This window comes from Tyto alba, unplaced genomic scaffold (genome assembly GCF_018691265.1).
Source record: "Tyto alba isolate M040663 unplaced genomic scaffold, T.alba_DEE_v4.0 Super-Scaffold_4, whole genome shotgun sequence".
NCBI classification, from domain to species: domain Eukaryota; kingdom Metazoa; phylum Chordata; class Aves; order Strigiformes; family Tytonidae; genus Tyto; species Tyto alba.
Window position 1 is genome coordinate 525457 of NW_024881315.1, and position 17582 is coordinate 543038.

General features: G+C 67.5%; 1 protein-coding gene across 2 annotated transcripts; it reads right to left on the reverse strand.

Annotated features, from left to right (window-relative positions):
- Window positions 1-584: 584 nt before the first annotated feature.
- Window positions 585-16628, reverse strand: VAV1 (vav guanine nucleotide exchange factor 1). 2 transcript variants are annotated; one of them, XM_042802863.1, is made up of 27 exons: window positions 15263-16628; window positions 14032-14148; window positions 13873-13931; window positions 13724-13789; window positions 12823-12931; window positions 12636-12725; window positions 11939-12007; window positions 10875-10981; window positions 10278-10374; window positions 9749-9844; window positions 9342-9410; window positions 8578-8664; window positions 8043-8128; window positions 7398-7530; window positions 6912-7021; window positions 6700-6801; window positions 5969-6066; window positions 4805-4827; window positions 4663-4708; window positions 4439-4575; window positions 2965-3030; window positions 2785-2816; window positions 1951-2067; window positions 1764-1851; window positions 1534-1648; window positions 887-1035; window positions 585-801 (listed from the first exon to the last, which is right to left on the reverse strand). In XM_042802863.1, the coding sequence occupies exons 1-27, from the start codon at window positions 15464-15466 to the stop codon at window positions 748-750; spliced, it is 2526 nt and encodes an 841-aa protein (XP_042658797.1). In that variant the 5' UTR covers window positions 15467-16628; the 3' UTR covers window positions 585-747. The 2 variants fall into 2 exon arrangements, with proteins under 2 accessions (XP_042658797.1, XP_042658796.1); XM_042802862.1 differs by having other exon boundaries at window positions 4663-4827.
- Between the last annotated feature and the right edge of the window lie 954 nt (window positions 16629-17582).

Consider the following 17582-nt stretch of genomic DNA (forward strand, 5'->3'; position numbering starts at 1 on the left):
CTGGGTCCATTCCTGGACACCTGGGTCCCCTCCTGGTGACACCAACCCCTTGGTCTCATCCCTGTCCAAACACCTGGGTCCATTCCTGGACACCTGGGTCCCCTCCTGGTGACACCAACCCCTTGGTCCCATCCCTGCCTGGACACCTGGATTCCTCCTGGTGACATCAATCCTGTGGTCTCATCCCTTCACAGACACCTGGGTCCCTTCCTGGTGACATCAACCCCACGGTCCCATCCCTGCCCGGACACCTGGGTCCCTCCTGGTGCCACCAACCCCACGGTCTCATTCTTTCCCGGACACCTGGGTCCCTTCCTGGACGTGTGGGTCCCTTCCCTCAGGCCATCAACCCCGTGGTTTCATCTCTGCCCGGACGCTTGGGTTTGTTCCAAGAAACTGACTGCACGACCTTGACCTCGGCGCCCGCCCGGACGCCTGGGTCCTTTCCTGGAAATCCAACCCCCCCCCCCCCCCGGCCTCACCCCCCACCCGGACACCTGGGTCCCTTCCTGGAAATCCAACCCCCCCGGCCTCACCCCCCACCCGGACGCTGGGTCCCTTCCCGGAGAATCTGACCCCGCAGCTCGTCCTCAGCCTTGTTTATTGTCCCTCCTGGGTGGGAAGAGGCATAAATTAAAGGGGGGTGGGGGGTGGGGGGGAGGGAAAAAAGGGGGAGGGGTGCGGTGTCCTCTGGGGGGGGACACAGTTGGTGGGACACCGGAGGGTGGATGGGATGGGGGTCCGTGGTCAGCAATACTCCGAGTAATCTTCCTCCACGTAGTTTGCGGGGAACCATCCAACCTGGGGGGGAGGAGGAGGAGGAGATGTCGGGAGAAGGTCTGAGGAGCTCTGGCGGGGGGGCGCTGAGGCGGGGAAGGGGCCGTACCCGCCCGTAGATCTCTCCTTTCCACCAGCCTGGGTGGCCCTTCTTGCTGAGGACACGGATGATGTCGCCCTCCCGCAGCGTCAGCTCTGTGCGGTCCCGGGCGCAGAAGTCATAGCGGGCTTTGGCCGAGCCAAAGCTGCGCACGGCTCCTGGGGGGGGGGGACACACAGGGACATAGACGAGTCCCCCCGGTCACTCCTCATGGCTGTCCAAGTCCCCTCCATCTGGTCCCGGTGGCCATTTGTGCCCCCGGGACCGTCCCGTGGCCCAACCTCACCCCATCCCCTTGGTCATCTCCGTTGGCGCGTCCCCACAACTCAGCCGTCCCTCTCGGCCACCCATCGCCCCAGCGCTGACCCCTCGACCCATCTCTGGGCCATCACCAACAGCTCGGCCCGTGACTCAGCCCCCCCCTCCTCATCCCTGTCCCTTCACCTCGTCCCCTTTGGCCACCTGTGTCCCCCCCCTCCATTCCACGGCTGCTCCTCTCCCTCGGCCTCCAACCATTCCCTTGGCTCAGCTCCTGGTGGTTGCCCCCCGTCCTGTCTCCGTGACCCAGCTGCCCCCCCCCCCCCTCAGCCCACCCTCTCGACCACAACCGGAGCAGGAGGGACCCCACCCCGCCCCCTCCATCCCCCAGGTCCTACCAGGCGGCCGGGGACCTGCCCGGCTCTCCGGCTCCTTGAAGGGCACCACGAGCGCCGTGTCAAGGGCTTTGAAGCAATCCTTGAGCGAGCTGCGCTGGTAGAACTCCACCAGCTCCTGGGGACGACGTGGCCGAGCCTTGGGGTCACCACCAGCCCCCAACCCTAAGGGGGGGGGGGACACCCCCAGAGATCGGGGTGGGGAGGCCAGAGAAGGGGGCTCCAGTGCTCACCACGAGCCCCTTGAACGCCTTCTTCTCAGTGACGCGGTAGAGTCCCTCTGCTGTCATCACCTTGATGTGCTTCACCTCCCCGCGGTACCTGGGCAAGGAGACACGGGGGGGCTGAGCCGGGGCCTGTGCCCCCCCCCCCCGTTGTGTGTGTGTCCCCCCCCCCTCGGGGGTGTCCTCGGTGCCCTACTTGATGCTGATGGCGAATTCGCCGGCGTCCTTCACCCGCTGCCGCACCAGGAAGGCGCCGTCGGAGCGGGGCATCAGGAGCTGCTCCGCTTCCCCCCGCTCCATGGGACCAGCGTACCTGGGGGTTGGGGGATTGGGGTCCCGAGCCCCCCCGAAACCAGCAGCCCCTCCCCCATCCCAGGGCAGTTTGTGGGGATCTGGGGGGGCTACGGGGCAACCCGGATGAAGGATTTGGGGGGGACACCAGGAGGGATGGGGGGCCCTGGGGAAGGATTTAGGGAGGCTTGGAGGTTGTGGGGTGATCGCAGGAAGGACGTGGGGCTCAGAAGAAGAATTTGGGGGCCCTCGATGCCTACGGGGTAACCCTGAGGAAGGATTTGGGGGGGGGGGGGGCCCAGGGAGGATGGAGAGCCCAGGGGAGGATTTGGGGTGACTCCAGGAGGGATGAGCGACCCTGGGAAAGGATCTGTGGGACCCTGAGGGCTATGGGGCAACTCTGGGGGAGGATTTGAGGGGCCCCAGGGAGAATGTGGGGGGGGGGGACACGGTAACCCTGGAGGAGAATTGGGGTGACCCCAGGAGGGATGGGGGAGCACAGGAGGGATTGGGGGGGGCACTAAGAGCTATGGGGCAACGGCGGGAAGGATGAAGGAGCCCAGGGAGAGATCTGGGAGGTCCTGGAGGACGTAAGGTGACCCCAGGAAGGATGGGGGGACCCCAGGAACGATTCGTGGGGTTCTGGGGGCTACAGGGGAACCCTGGGGGAGGATTGGGGGGGGTTTCCAAAGGAGGATTTGGGGTGCCCCAGCGGCAATGGGGTGCCCCCAACACCAACCAGGGGTAGACGGAGAGATCTGGCAGTGGCACCTGGGGGGGGGGGAGAGAAGCAGAGTTGGGGGTCGAGGCGGGTCAGGTGACTCACCTGAGACCCTCCCCCCCCCCAGTCCCAGGACACCCCGAACAGCTTGGGGACATCAGGGTGGGCGCGGGGACGTTTTGGGGTCCCCGTACTCACGCAGATGAACGGTCTCACGGCGGCGCAAGGGAACCAGCCCAGGTCACCGTTGGCCAAGTTCCTGCCCTGGGGGTGAAGGACCATGGGGGTGGGGGGCAAGGGGGACCCCCCCCCTCCCCTGGGGGAGGCTGGAGGGACGGCAGGACTCCCGCCTGGTCACGGCGGTGCAGCCCCATCGCGGGGATCGGGCCCATTTCCACGGGGGGGGGGTCAGCACGGGCGTGGAGGCCCCACCTCCGTGGTGGGAGTCTGCCCCCATCGTGGGGGTCCAGCCCCGGGGTGGGGGAGGGCTCTGCCCCGGCCCCACCGGGGGTCCCGGCCCAGCCGTGGCTCCCCCAGCTCATCACCTCGTGGGCTGAGCTCACCGCGGGGGCCCAGTGTGGGCTTGGGGGTCAGGCCCAGCGTGACCCCGGTGGTCTGCCCCCCACGGCGGAGGTCCGTCCCCACATGACCGCTGGGGCCCCGCCCCCACCGCCCGGGCCCCGCCCCCCACCGCCCGGGCCCCGCCCCCACCGCCCGGGCCCCGCCCCCCACCGCCCGGGCCCCGCCCCCACCGCCCGGGCCCCGCCCCCCACCTCCGGGGCCTCGCCCCCACCGCCCGGGCCCCCGCCCCCCACCGCCCGGGCCCCGCCCCCCACCGCCCGGGCCCCGCCCTCCACCGCCCGGGCCCCGCCCCCCACCGCCCGGGCCCCGCCCCCCACCGCCCGGGCCCCGCCCTCCACCGCCCGGGCCCCGCCCCCCCGCCCGGGCCCCGCCCCCCACCGCCCCGGCCCCGCCCCCCACCGCCCGGGCCCCGCCCCCCACCGCCGGGGCCCCGCCCCCAACGCCCGGGCCCCGCCCCCCACCTCCGGGGCCTCGCCCCCCACCGCCGGGCCCCCGCCCCCCCCGCCCGGGCCCCGCCCCCCACCGCCCGGGCCCCGCCCCCAACGCCTGGGTCCCGCCCCCCACCGCCCGGGCCCCGCCCCCAACGCCTGGGTCCCGCCCACCACCGCCCGGGCCCCGCCCCCACCGCCCGGGCCCCGCCCCCCCCGCCCGGGCCCCGCCCCCCCCCGCCCCGGCCCCGCCCACCGCCAGGGCCCCGCCCCCGCCGCCCGGGCCCCGCCCCCCATCGCCCCGGCCCCGCCCCCCACCGCCGGGGTCCCGCCCCCACCTCCGGGGCCCCGCCCCCATCTCCGGGGCCCCGCCCCCCCCGCCTGGGCCCCGCCCTCCACCGCCCGGGCCCCGCCCTCCACCGCCCGGGCCCCGCCCTCCACCGCCCGGGCCCCGCCCTCCACCGCCGGGACCCCGCCCCCCACCGCCCGGGCCCCGCCCCCCACCGCCCCGGCCCCGCCCTCCACCGCCCCAGCCCCGCCCCCGCCGCCTGGGTCCCGCTCCCACCGCCCGGGCCCCGCCCACCGCCCGGGCCCCGCCCCCCCGCCCCGGCCCCGCCCCCCACCTCCGGGGCCCCGCCCCCCCGCCCGGGCCCCGCCCCCACCTGCCACCAGAGCTGCTCGGCCTCGGCCGCCGTCACCTCCACGACGTCGCCGGGGCTGAGGCGCAGGGGCGGGGCCAGCGCCCCCGGGGGGGGTGGGACGCCCCCGTAGGGCTGACCGGCCTCCATCTTGGGCAGCCCTGGGAGGGGCACACACGATGGGGGGCGTGGGCGCGCCCCGCCCCCCCGCCCGCGCCCCCCGGCCCCGCGCCCCCCCATCTCCTCACCCAGGTCCCCCCGCTTCTTGTCGGGGCCCTGCCGCGGCGGCTTGTGCTGCGGAGCAACGGGACCCCGGTTAGCGCCGGGGGCAGGACACGCCCCCACCTCCCGCTCCCAAATCCGGGACTTTTCGGCCCATTCTGCTGTTACCTTCCTCGCGCCAGAGCCCGAATCTGTGGGGAGGAAGAAGAAACTCATGGGGGGGGGGGGGGTTTAACCTCTGCCCTAATTAATGCCCGGTGCCAATATGGCTCCTGAGAGGTTGGGTGTGGCCACCGTTGGGGTATCCCATAATGCCTGGCTCCCTGTCGGCCATCTTGTATCCCACACCGCCCTGCTCCCTGTCGGCCATCTTGTATCCCACACCGCCCTGCTCCCTGTCGGCCATCTTGTATCCCACACCGCCCTGCTCCCTGTCGGCCATCTTGTATCCCACACCGCCCTGCTCCCTGTCGGCCATCTTGTATCCCACACTGTCCTGCTCCCTGTCGGCCATCTTGTATCCCACACCGCCCTGCTCTGTGTCGGCCATCTTGTATCCCACACCGCCCTGCTCCCTGTCGGCCATCTTGTATCCCACACCGCCCTGCTCCCTGTCGGCCATCTTGTATCCCACACCGCCCTGCTCCCTGTCGGCCATCTTGTATCCCACACCGCCCTGCTCCCTGTCGGCCATCTTGTATCCCACACCGCCCTGCTCCCTGTCGGCCATCTTGTATCCCACACCGCCCTGCTCCCTGTCGGCCATCTTGTATCCCACACCGCCCTGCTCCGTGTCGGCCATCTTGTATCCCACACCGCCCTGCTCCGTGTCGGCCATCTTGTATCCCACACCGCCCTGCTCCGTGTCGGCCATCTTGTATCCCACACCGCCCTGCTCCGTGTCAGCCATCTTGTATCCCACACCGCCCTGCTCCCTGTCGGCCATCTTGTATCCCACACCGCCCTGCTCCCTGTCGGCCATCTTGTATCCCACACCGCCCTGCTCCGTGTCGGCCATCTTGTATCCCACACCGCCCTGCTCCCTGTCGGCCATCTTGTATCCCACACCGCCCTGCTCCGTGTCGGCCATCTTGTATCGCACACCACCCTGCTCCGTGTCGGCCATCTTGTATCCCACACCGCCCTGCTCCCTGTCGGCCATCTTGTATCCCACACCGCCCTGCTCCGTGTCGGCCATCTTGTACTCCACAATGCCCCACTCCCCATCCCACAGTGCCCCACTCCCCCATGCCATGACGCTCTACTCCCCATCCCACAATGCTCTGCTCTCCCACAATGCCCATCCCCTCACTATCCCATGATGCCTCTCACCAGTGCCGCTCCTGCCGCAGGTCCCCAGCCGCCCCAGGCACTCCTTGTGCGCGGGGGCCCGGCACCGGCTGCAGCGGTACCCCTGGTAGAACGTGCCCCTGGGGGGACACCGGGACACGGAGGGACACAGGGTCACAACCAACATGAGGGGACACCCATCGACCCACCTGCACCCACCCAGCTTGGCCCACCCAGGATTGACCCAATCCTACACCCACCTTGGCCTTGGGCCAACCCAGTCTTGGACCCACGAGGTTCTTGGCCCATGTTGGCCTTGGCCCCACCAGGATGAACCCACCTTGGTTTTATCCCACCCAGGGATTGATCCACCTTGGCCTTAGCTCACCCAGGACTCAACCCACCCAACTTGACCCCCCATTGGTGTTGACCCACCTTGCCCTCCACCCAATCCTTGACCCACCTTGGCCTTGGGGCCACTCAGGGCTTGGCCCACCGGGTCCTTGACTCACCCAGGCCTCAACCCACCCAAGACGTGACCCGCGTTGGCCTTGGCTTACCCAGGACTCAGCCTACCCAATCCTTTACCAACTCCGACTTGACCCACCTTGGCCTCAAGTCACCCAAGGACTTGACCCATCATGACCTCACCCCACCTCCAACCCCTACTTGGGGCCTCCCTTCTCCCAGAGCCCCCCAGACCAAATCTCCCAGGTCACCTTGCCCCCCAGTGTCTCCCCGGAAAGTGAGGGGACATAATTTTGGGGTCCTACCTCAGCAACATCTGGCAGGCCCTGCAGGAGGTGGTGTCCTCGAAGGAGAACATCTGGAAGTCATGCCCGTCGGCCAGGGCGTGCTCAGGGAAGATGTTGGAGCTTGCAAGAGATGGGGGGACCTGGGTCTGGTGGGGATGAACTGGCCCCCCCACGGCCACCCAGCCCCCGGTGGGGCAGGTCCCTCCACCCCTGGGTGCAGGGGCACCTACAGGGCCATCTCGAACTGCTCCAGCCACTTCTTCTTCAGCTCGTGGGTCTTGAAGAAGAGCTCATACCCCTGCAGCCCGGCCGTGTCAATGAGCAGGAAGGTGTGGGTCCACTGTGGGGCATGTGTGGGGCTCAGTGACGCCCAGACGCCTGGGTCCACTGCCACGCGGACACCTGAGACCACTGGGGACCTCATTCCTGGGGCCACCCGGCTTCAGTGTGTCCACTAAGGATCTGGACATTTGGCTACACTAAGGACTTGGATTCTGGGGTCCACCAGCCCTGGCCACTTGTGGCCACCATTGACCAGGATGCTGGGGTCCACCAGACCTGGACACCTGGGTTCATTGGGAAGAGGACACCTGGGGCCACCAGAAACTGGACACGTGGGTCCACCAGGCTTTCCACCAAGGACCTGGATGCTTGGGCCCACCAGGGACCTGGACACCTGGGCTCGTTGGGAACCAGACATCTGGGTCCCAGGGTACCTTCTTGCCATCGCGAGGGCCAAGGTCACCATCCCGCAGTTGGTGGCTCTGAAGGTCCACAACGTCCTTGGCTTCGTAGGAGTCCCCGCGGCGCTTGCAGATGATCAGGGCCTTGTCCAGGAGGAAGCCGTACCTGGGGACGGAGATGGGGGCGGCGCTGGGGTCCCGAGGCCACTGTGTGCCTGGGGGTGTCCCCACAACTGCCCTGGAGTGGTCCCTGCTCCGTCTTCCGCTCTGTGACAAAGGTGTCCCCGAAGCGTCCCTGCGTTCCCACCCTTACATCCCTGTGTGGGTCCTGATGGGGGTCCTGGTCTTCCCATGTCCCCATGGTGCCCCCGTGATGTCTCCAAGTCCCCAGGGGTGTCCCCCATAGCCCTCTATTTTCCTCATGTCAACGTGACATTCCCATGATGTTCCTCTGGTGTTCCCACATCCCCATGGGTCCCCCCGTGGTGTCCCCATGGTGTCCTTGTGGTGTCCCCGTGGGTGTCCCCAGGTCTTTGTGGTGTCCCCATGTCCCCACGGGTGTCCTTGCAGCTTTCTCATGGGCGTCCCCCGGTTCCTGTGGTGTCCCTGTGGGTGTCCCCATGTCCCCAGGGGTGCCCCCCCCGCAGTGGCCCCATGGTGGCCCTCGCCCTGTCCCACCTGTCCACCTTGGAGCGCCGCTCGGTGCTGGAGACCTTCAGCTCCCCGTCGATTTTGGGGCGCCCGAACTGCGCCAGGGACTGCGGCTGTGCCGGGCATCAGCGGGGGTGTGGGGGACACGGCGGGGGGGGGACATGGGGGGACATGGAGGGGGCGCAGGGACACGGCGGGGATGTGGAGGGAAATAGGAATATGGGGGACGTGGAGGGAAATAGGAATATGGGGGACGTGGGGGGACTTGGGGCATATGGGGGGACACGGGGGACACAGGGATTTTGGGGGGACGTGGGGGGGGCATATGGGGAGACACGGGGGATAGAGGGGGACATTGGAGGGGTCCCAGGAATGCTGGAGGGGTTTGGGGGGCCAGGGGGTCCCCACTATATTGTGGAGGCAGAACTGGACGCTTGGGGAGCTTGGGGAGGGTCTGGGGGTACAGGGGGAGGCGGGGCAGTTTGGGGGTGCCACAGGGTGGTTGGGTGGGTTCCCAGGGGAAGGGGGGGGGGCTCGGGGTGGGGCTCGGGGGTGTCCCCACCATGTTGTGGAGGCAGAGCTGGACACTCGTGAGCTGTTTCAGGGTCTCGTTGTCCCGTTTGACTTCGTTCACACACTGCGCCAGGTCCTGGGGGGGCACCAGTCAGGGACCCCCAAAACCCTCCGATATCCCCGGGGACCCCCCCGATACCCTCCAGCCTCCCTTGACCCTCAGATACACCCCTGACCCCAAAGACCCCCTCGGGAACCCCCAAATAGCCTCCTAGGCTACCCAGATTTCCCCCCAACACCCCAGAACTCCCAGGGTACCCCAAGACCCATCCAGAACCCCTTCAAGACCCACAGGACCCCCTCAAGACCCCCCCAAGGCCCCTCCAAAACCTCACAGGACCCTCTGAGACCCCCCAGGATCCCCCCAAGACACCTCAGGACCCCTCCAACAATGCCAGGACCCCCTCAGGACTACCCCAAGACTTCCCAGAACCCCTCCAAGACCCGCCCCCCCCCCAAGACCCTTCAGGCTCCACCCCCAAATCCCCCAGGACCCCCCCTAAGTCCCCCAGGACCCCCCCCGGACCCCCAGGATCCCTCCGAGAATGCCAAGACCCCCTCAGGACTATGCCAAGACCTCCCAACCCCCCTCCAAGATCCCCCCTAGGATCCCCCCCAAATTCCCCAGGATCCCTCCAAACATCCCCAGAGCACCCCCCCCCGACCACTCCAAGACCCCCTAAGAACCTTCCCAGCCCCCCGCCCCCCCCCCTCTGGGGTCCCCCAGGACACTTTGCCCCCCCCAGCACCCACCCTCATGGCATCCAGGGCCCCCCGCAGCCTTTCCCTCTCGGCTGGCTCGGGGGTCAACTTCACCAGCTCCTGGGGGGCAGAGATCAGGGGTCAGGGTTAGTGTCCCCCCCCCCCGGCGGGGAACCAAGCATCCGGGGTCCCCAAGGGACCCCAGGTCCACCCCCTTGATGGCATCCAAGGCCACCCCTCCCCAGAGGATGCAAGTGTCCCCCCTGTCCCCAAGGGACCCAGGTGTCCCCCAGGGGACTCAGGTGTCCCCCTCCCTCCCCAAGGGACCCAGGTGTCCCCCCTGTCCCCAAGGGACCCAGGCGTGACCCAGGGGACCCAGGTGTCCCCCTCCCTCCCCAAGGGACCCAGGTGTCCCCCTCCCTCCCCACGGGACCCGGCTGTGCCCCCCGTGAGCAGACCTGGAGCAGGAGGTGGTACTTGAGCACCCGCTGCATCGGCACCATCAGCAGGTCCCGCAGGGAGAAGCGCCCGTTGTTGGCTCGCTCAGAGCACTCCTAGGGGTCACAGGGGTCACAGGGGTCACAGAAGGTCATGGAGGGGTCACAGGGGGGTCACTGGGGTCACAGGGGGTCATGGGGATTGGGAGAGTCTGAGGGATATGGGCGTCACAGGGGGAGTGGGGGAGTCAGAGGGGTCATGGGGGGCCATAGGGATATGAGGGATGGGAAGACATGGGGTGGGGTCCCAGGGAGGGCTGGGGGGGATCCAGGGGGACTAGGGGGGGGGATCCAGGGGGACTAGGGGGGGTCCCAGGGGGACTAGGGGGGGTCCCAGGAGTCCTGGGAGGTGTCAGAGGGTCCCATGGAGGGGACCCAGGCATCTGAACCCGCCTCATGGAGAGGTTGTGGATGGGGGTTTTGGGGGGGGCCTGGGGAGATCAGGGGGGGGTCGGGGGGGTGGGCAGGGGCCCCAGGGGTCTGGTCCCACCTGCAGCTTCATGCGGAGGTCGGTGCTGGTGGCGAGCTGGTCGAGGCGCCGGGCAGCCGCTTCCACCTGGCTGCAGTAACGGCCGTAGAGCAGGAACCTGCGGGGATGGAAACCACCCAAATCCACCCAAATCCACCCAAACCCGCGGCCGGAATCTGCCCCAAACTGAGCCAAAATCAGAGGTGGCACCAGACCCAGAACGGCCCCGCATTGGACCTGAAATTGGACCCAAATGAGGCAGAATTGGCCCCAAAATGGACCTGAAGTTGGACTTGAAACAGGCAGAATTGGAGCTGGTAACAGACCCCAAATGGTCAGAACTGACCCAAAATGGCCCTGAAATCTGATCTGAAATCAGACCTGAAACTGGACCCAAAATGGGTGGAACTGCCCTCCAAATGGACCTGAAGTGAGACCAAAAATGGACAGAATTGGCCCCAAAATGGACCCTAAAATGGGCCTCCCCCCCTCTGCCCCCCCAAGGACCCTCTCTGGTCCCCCCCAGCCCCCACTGTCCCCCAGGACTCCCATTGCCCCCCCCGGACCTTCCCAGGCTCCCCCCCCCCAGGCCCCCCAGTGCCCCCCAGTGCCCCCCACCTCTCCTTGTAGGCGAGGAAGAGGGGGGGCAGCCCACGGCCCCCCCCAGACGCCCCCAGTGCCCCCCGCAGCTCCCCCAGGAAGAGCCGGTGCAGCTGCAGCAGCTCCTGTGGGGCAAAGTGGGGGGGTCACCCCCCAAAAGAGGGGGACACACACACCCCCCCCGGTCCCCCAGACTCTTCTAGGACCCCCTACTGTGTTTACTGGGGGTTACTGGGAGCACTGGGGGGGTCATTGGGAGCCCTGGGGGGTTACTGGGGGGAGTGGGAGGTTACTGGGGGCACTGGGGGGGTTACTGGGGGCACTGGGGGGGGTTACTGGGGGCACTGGGGGGGTTACTGGGGGCACTGGGGGGTTACTGGGAGCCCTGGGGGGTTACTGGGGGCACTGGGGGGGCACTGGGGGCACTGAGGGGGTTACTGGGGGCACAGGGGGGTTACTGGGGGCACTGGGGGGTTACTGGGGGGCACTGGGGGGGTTACTGGGGGCACTGGGGGGGTTACTGGGGGGAGTGGGAGGTTACTGGGGGCACTGGGGGGTTACTGGGGGCACAGGGGGGGTTACTGGGGGGAGTGGGAGGTTACTGGGGGCACTGGGGGGTTACTGGGGGCACAGGGGGGTTACTGGGGGCACTGGGGGGTTACTGGGGGCACTGGGGGGGGTTACTGGGGGCACTGGGGGGGTTACTGGGGGCACTGGGGGGGCACTGGGGGCACTGGGGGGGGTTACTGGGGGCACTGGGGGGGCACTGGGGGCACTGGGGGGTTACTGGGGGCACTGGGGGGGGTTACTGGGGGCACTGGGGGGGCACTGGGGGCACTGGGGGGTTACTGGGAGCCCTGGGGGGTTACTGGGGGCACTGGGGGGGCACTGGGGGCACTGGGGGGTTACTGGGGGCACTGGGGGGGGGTTACTGGGGGCACTGGGGGGTTACTGGGAGCCCTGGGGGGTTACTGGGGGCACTGGGGGGGTTACTGGGGGCACTGGGGGGGCACTAGGGGCACTGGGGGGGTTACTGGGGGCACTGGGGGGGCACTGGGGGCACTGGGGGGTCCCGGGGCCACCTCGATGTTGATGAAGATGCTCTCGAGGTCTTGGGGCTGCAGGAAGTGCCGCAGCGGCCGCAGGAAGTGCTGTGGGTACGGGGGGTTCGGGGTGGGCGCGCTGGGAGGGGGTACGGAGGACACGGGGGACCTTCCCCGTGCCCCCTGTCCCCCTGTCCCTGTCCCCCGCGTCGCCACCGCCGTCCGTGTCCCGCAGGTCCCCCCGAGTCCCCCACACCTCCCGTGTCCCCCTTGTCCCCATATTCCCCCACGTCCCTTCACGTCCCCAGAACCCTCATGTCCCACTGGCCCCTTATTTTCCAATGTCCCCCCACGTCCCCTACGTCCCCCGTATTCTCCCGTGTCCCCAGTGTCCCCATATTTCCTCAATGCCCCCCCACAACCCCCCATATTCCCACGTGTCCCCCATGTCCCTTACTCCCCCATGTCCCCAATGTCTCCATACCCCCCGTGTCCTTCCATGTCCCCAATGTCCCCTGTCCCCTACGTCCCCAATGTCCCCATATTTCTCCAATGTCCCCCCACATTCCCCCGTGTCCCCCGTGTCCCTCCATGTCCCCCATGTCCCCAATGTCTCCATACCCGCCGTGTCCTTCCATGTCCCCAACAGCCCACATGTCCCCAACATCCCCCTATTTCCCCAATGTCCCCCCACATCCCCCACGTCCCCAGCGTCCCCCCCGTGTCCCCACCCCACCTGGCAGATGGACTCGAGGGTCTCGGTGTACCTCTCCTCCGTCTGTCTCAGCTCCTGGAGGCAGCAGAGCCTCCGATCCACCTCCACCTTCTGCAGAGAAAGTGGGACCCAGGCGTCCGGGGGGGACACCCAGACATCTGGGGGGGGGGGCCCAGATATCTGGGGGGGGACGGACAGACAGACCCACCGCAGCCGGAGGGGGCTCCACCCGCATCAGGTCCTCGTAGATGTCATCGCCGTCGTCCCCTTCGGCTTCGACGCAGTCGTAGAGGTCATCGTCCTCCTCCGCCGTGTCGCTGTGCGGGGACAGCCTGGTACCCCCCTGCACCCCAAATCCCCCCAGATCCTCCCGAATGCCCCTCGCTGTTCCTCTGATTCCCACCCCCCCCATTCCCCTAGTGCTCTTTGATACCCCGTAATACCTCCTAATGCCCCCCAACACCCCCCCGATACACCCCCAACCCCCCTGCCACTCCCCTGATTTTCTAATACCCCCTGGTGCCCCTTAAATACCCCCCAGTCCCCCCCATTACCCCATAGTACCCCTAGGTACCCTGCTAATACCCTTGATAACCCTCTATTGCCCCCCAATACCCCGAGTACCCCCCTAATACCCTCTTATTAACCCCTTATGCACTCAGGAACTCCTTTACTCTCCCCCAATACCCCTGTTACCCCCGATACCCTTAATACCCCCCCAAATGAACCTTATTACCCCCCTAACAAACCTCAGTGCCCCCATAATGCCCCCTATGCCCCCAGGACTCCCCAGTACTCCCCTAGTGCCCCCCTAATGCCCCTTGGCACCCCAGTACCCCCCCAGTGCCCCCCCCAACCCCACTAGTACCTCCCAATACCCGCCTTCATGCCCCCCCAATGGCTCTTAACACCCCCCTAAAATCCCCCAGTACACCCCCTAATGTCCCCTATCCCCCCCAGTACCCCCCAATATCTCCTTAGTGCCCACCCAACGCCCCCTGGCACCCCTTACCCCCTCCCAGTAACTCCCAATAACCCCCTGGAGCCTGCCAACCTGCCCCAGTACCCCCCAGTATCTCCCTAACGCCCCCCCAATCTGCCCCACTTACTCAATGAGGTCAGAGAGGCCGCTGTAGATGTCATCGTCCCCAACGCAGTCCTCAGTAGGGAAGGGCCTGGAGGGGGGGGGGACACACACAGTGGGGACACCCGGGTCCCTTGGGGAGGGGGCCCGGACGTTTGGGTCCTCTACACTCACGTGAAACCTTTGCTCTGGGCGATGGGGGTCCAGGAGAGCGTTGAGAGGGTGTCAATCACCTGGGGACAGGCAGGGGACATTGTGGGGGGAGAGGTGGGAACCAGACACCTGGGGGGGGGGGGGTGTCCCCCAGGTCTGACCCGGACGCCTGGGTCCCACCTTGCCGAAGTCTTGGACGTCGAAGAGGTCGAAGGCGCCGAAGAGCCGGTGCTTCGGGAGCCCGAACTTGTCTGCGCAGGCGGTCAGGAACGTGCGGATGTTCCTCAGGCACAGGAACTGTGGTGGCACCGTGTCATCGTCACCAGGACCATCCCCACCCCCCCCGTCAGCACCCCCATTGTCATCATCCCCATCAGCGTTATCACCTCCAGCGTCCTCCCCCCATCTGTGACCACCACTGTCACCACCCCTGACACTGGCACGCCCGTCATCTCTGTCACCAACACTGTCATCATCCCTGTCACCCCATCGTCAACATCACCAACGCTGTCATTGTCACCCCCATCAGCACTGCCACCACCATCATCACCATGACTGTCACCATCACCACTGTCACCCCCATCGGCACCGGCACCATCACCATGACTGTCACCATCACCACTGTCACCCCCGTTGGCACCGGCACCATCACCGTGATTGTCACCATCACCACTGTCACCCCCATCGGCACCGGCACCATCACCGTGATTGTCACCATCGCCACTGTCACCCCCATTGGCACCGGCACCATCACCGTGATTGTCACCATCACCACTGTCACCCCCATTGACATCAGCACCACCACCATGACTGTCACCATCGCCACTGTCACCCCCATCGGCACCGCCATCATCACCAGGACTGTCACTGTCACCAACACCATTATTGTCACTGTCATCACCTTTATCATCACCATCTTTGTTGTGGTTATGGTCGTCGTCGCCCCCCATGGTCACTGTCACCATCAACTTCACTCCCATTGACACCATCGTGGTCACCGCCCTCATCACCATCGCTGTCGCCCCCATCATCGTCACCATCACCATCATCACCGTCCCCATTGTCAACACCATTGTCCGCTGGTGCCATCACCGTTATCCCCATTGTCACTGTCATTGTCACCATCCACCCTGTTGTCACCGTCACTGCCATCCCCAGTGGCACCAGCACCACCACCACCATCATCACCCCCGCTGTCACCAGCACCGCCATCGGCCTTGTCAGCATCACCGCCCCCCCTTTGCCACCACCCTCATTCGCACCAGCCCTGCCCCTGTCACCGTCACCATCATCCCCGCTGGAACCAGTGCCCCCCTACCCCCTTCTGGGCCAATTCCCCCCCCCGGTTACCCCACCCCGGGGCAGTTCCACCCCCCTCCCAGTGGCTTTTTGTCCCCCTCCCCGGTCGCACCTGTGACATCTGGGGACGGGGACAGATGTCTCGGGGGGGCACGGCGCGGGGCAGGAGGGCGTTGAGGAGGTGGCAGAGCAGCACCCCGTCCCTCAGCGCCTGCGCCAGGTCCCACACCTGCCCCCCGGGGCTGCTCGCCCGGTGCCCCGTGGGGAGCACCCGCGCCGCCACCAGCCAATGGGCGCACTGCCGCCACGCCTCCATGGCGCCTGCTGATTGGGGGGGCCCGGCGGGATGGCGTCGGGGGACGAGCCAATGGAGACGGGTCTTGGTGGGGCCAACTCTAGGAGGAGCCAATGGAGACGGGTCGTGGTGGGACCAACTCTAGGAGGAGCCAATGGAGACGAGTCGTGGTGGGACCAACTCTAGGAGGAGCCAATGGAGACGGGTCGTGGTGGGGCCAACTCTGGGAGGAGCCAATGGAGACGGGTCGTGGTGGGACCAACTCTAGGAGGAGCCAATGGAGACGAGTCGTGGTGGGACCAACTCTAGGAGGAGCCAATGGAGACGAGTTGTGGTGGGACCAACTCTAGGAGGAGCCAATGGAGATGGGTCTTGGTGGGGCCAACTCTAGGACGAGCCAATGGAGACGGGTCGTGGTGGGACCAACTCTAGGACGAGCCAATGGAGACGGGTCGTGGTGGGACCAACTCTAGGAGGAGCCAATGGAGATGGACCCTGGTGGGATCACTTCTAGGAGGAGCCAACGGAGATGGAGTTTTGCTGGGACGGGTCCTAGGGGGGAGCAGCAGCAGATGGGATCCTGCAGCGCAACCACTTCTGGGGAGCTGCCAGTGGAGACGGGGCCCTGGTGGGATGTTGTCGGAGGAGCAGCCGGTGGAGATGGCTCTCGATGGGACCACTTCTGGGGAGGGGAAGCAGGAGGTGAGGTCCTGCGGCACAACTGGTCCTGGGAAGGCTCCGGCGGAGGTGAGGCCTTGTCGGGACGACGTCCAGCGAGGAGATGATGGAGGCGAGGTCCTGGTGGGGTGGCTTCTGGTGAGGAGCTGATGGAGACGAGTCTTCGACCGCTTCTGGGGAGGCTCCTACAGCGAGGAAGCTGTTCCCCCACCACGAACCACCATGTCTGGGGAGGAGCTGGTGACGACGGGGCCCCACGGCGCAGCCGCCGGCGGTGAGAGGCGCCCGGCGTTGGTTTCCTTCCCGCCGCCGCCGCCGCGCCTGGAGAAGACCGGGTGCCGATGGGCTCCTTCTCCCTGGCTCACCCGCTTCTGGGGAGGGTCTGGTGGCCTTGGGGACCCCCCCGGCGCGGGCAGCAGTGGCAGCGGGGCCCGGCTGGGCCTGGGGGTTCGTGGGGGTGCCGGATTCAGGCGGTGCCGCGCCTGCGCCCTGGGGTGCCGCGGGGGCCAATGGGAAGACCAACGCGGCACCCGGATGCCGGGGAGGAGCTGCTGGCTGTGGGGGGCCCCCTGGGGTCATGGCCTGCAGAAAAATACGGGGGGGGGGGGGGGGTGTCCTTGGGGGGGGCCCAGGCATCCGGGACCCATGGTGGGATCTGGGCACCCAGGGTCTGCACCCGCACCGAGGGTCCCAGGAGGGACCCAGGGCGTCCCCACATGGTGACCCCGTGGGTCCCAGGAGGGACCCAAGTGTCTGGGATCCATCGGGGGGGGTCCCGGGGGGGGTACCCAGGTGTTGGGGGGTCTCAGGGGGGTCTCGGGTGTTGGGGGGTCTCAGGGGGGTCTCAGGTGTTGGGGGGTCTCAGGGGGGACCCAGGTGTTGGGGGGTCTCAGGGGGGTCCCAGGTGTTGGGGGGTCTCGGGGGGTACCCAGGTGTTGGGGGGGTCTCAGGGGGGACCCAGGTGTTGGGGGGTTTCAGGGGGGACCCAGGTGTTGGGGGGTCTCGGGGAGGACCCAGGCGTGTGGGTCCTGCCAAGGGTCCAGGAGGTGACCCCGGGTGTCGGGGGTCCAGGGGGGGACCCAGGCATCCAGCTCCTTGCCCACCCCGTGACCCAGAAGGTGCCCCCTGGTGTCCCCGTCCCCGTCCCCCCCCCCCAATTCCCCGTCACGTGTCCCCCCCTCTCCCGGCCTCCGTGTCCCTCCCCACCCTCCCCGCGGTGTCGCAACCCCCCGTGGCCGTGGCCCCCCGCCAGCCGCCTTCCCCGAAATGAGGAAGGACTCGGGCAGCCCCTCCCCCACCCCTCCGTGGGTGCCCCCGAGGCGTCCTGCGGTTCCCAGTCCCCCCCCCCAAAGGATCTGGGGGACCCCCCCCCCCCAAATGGGTCCCAGACTCCCTCGGCACGGATCGACCACGGAGGTCGAGGTGGACCCGCCCCCACCCCCCCGCGGGGCCCCGGGCC

Bases quoted from the DNA above. Each gene is read 5' to 3' on its own strand.
- VAV1 (XM_042802862.1), bottom strand. From the start codon at position 15,466: ATGGAGGCGTGGCGGCAGTGCGCCCATTGGCTGGTGGCGGCGCGGGTG. The intron at 9,411-9,748 runs GTCTGCTCACGG...TCTGCCCCCCAG, and splicing joins AGTACCACCTCCTGCTCCAG to GAGCTGGTGAAGTTGACCCC. The intron at 3,031-4,438 runs GTGGGGGCGGGG...CTTCACCCCCAG, and splicing joins CCGAGCAGCTCTGGTGGCAG to GGCAGGAACTTGGCCAACGG.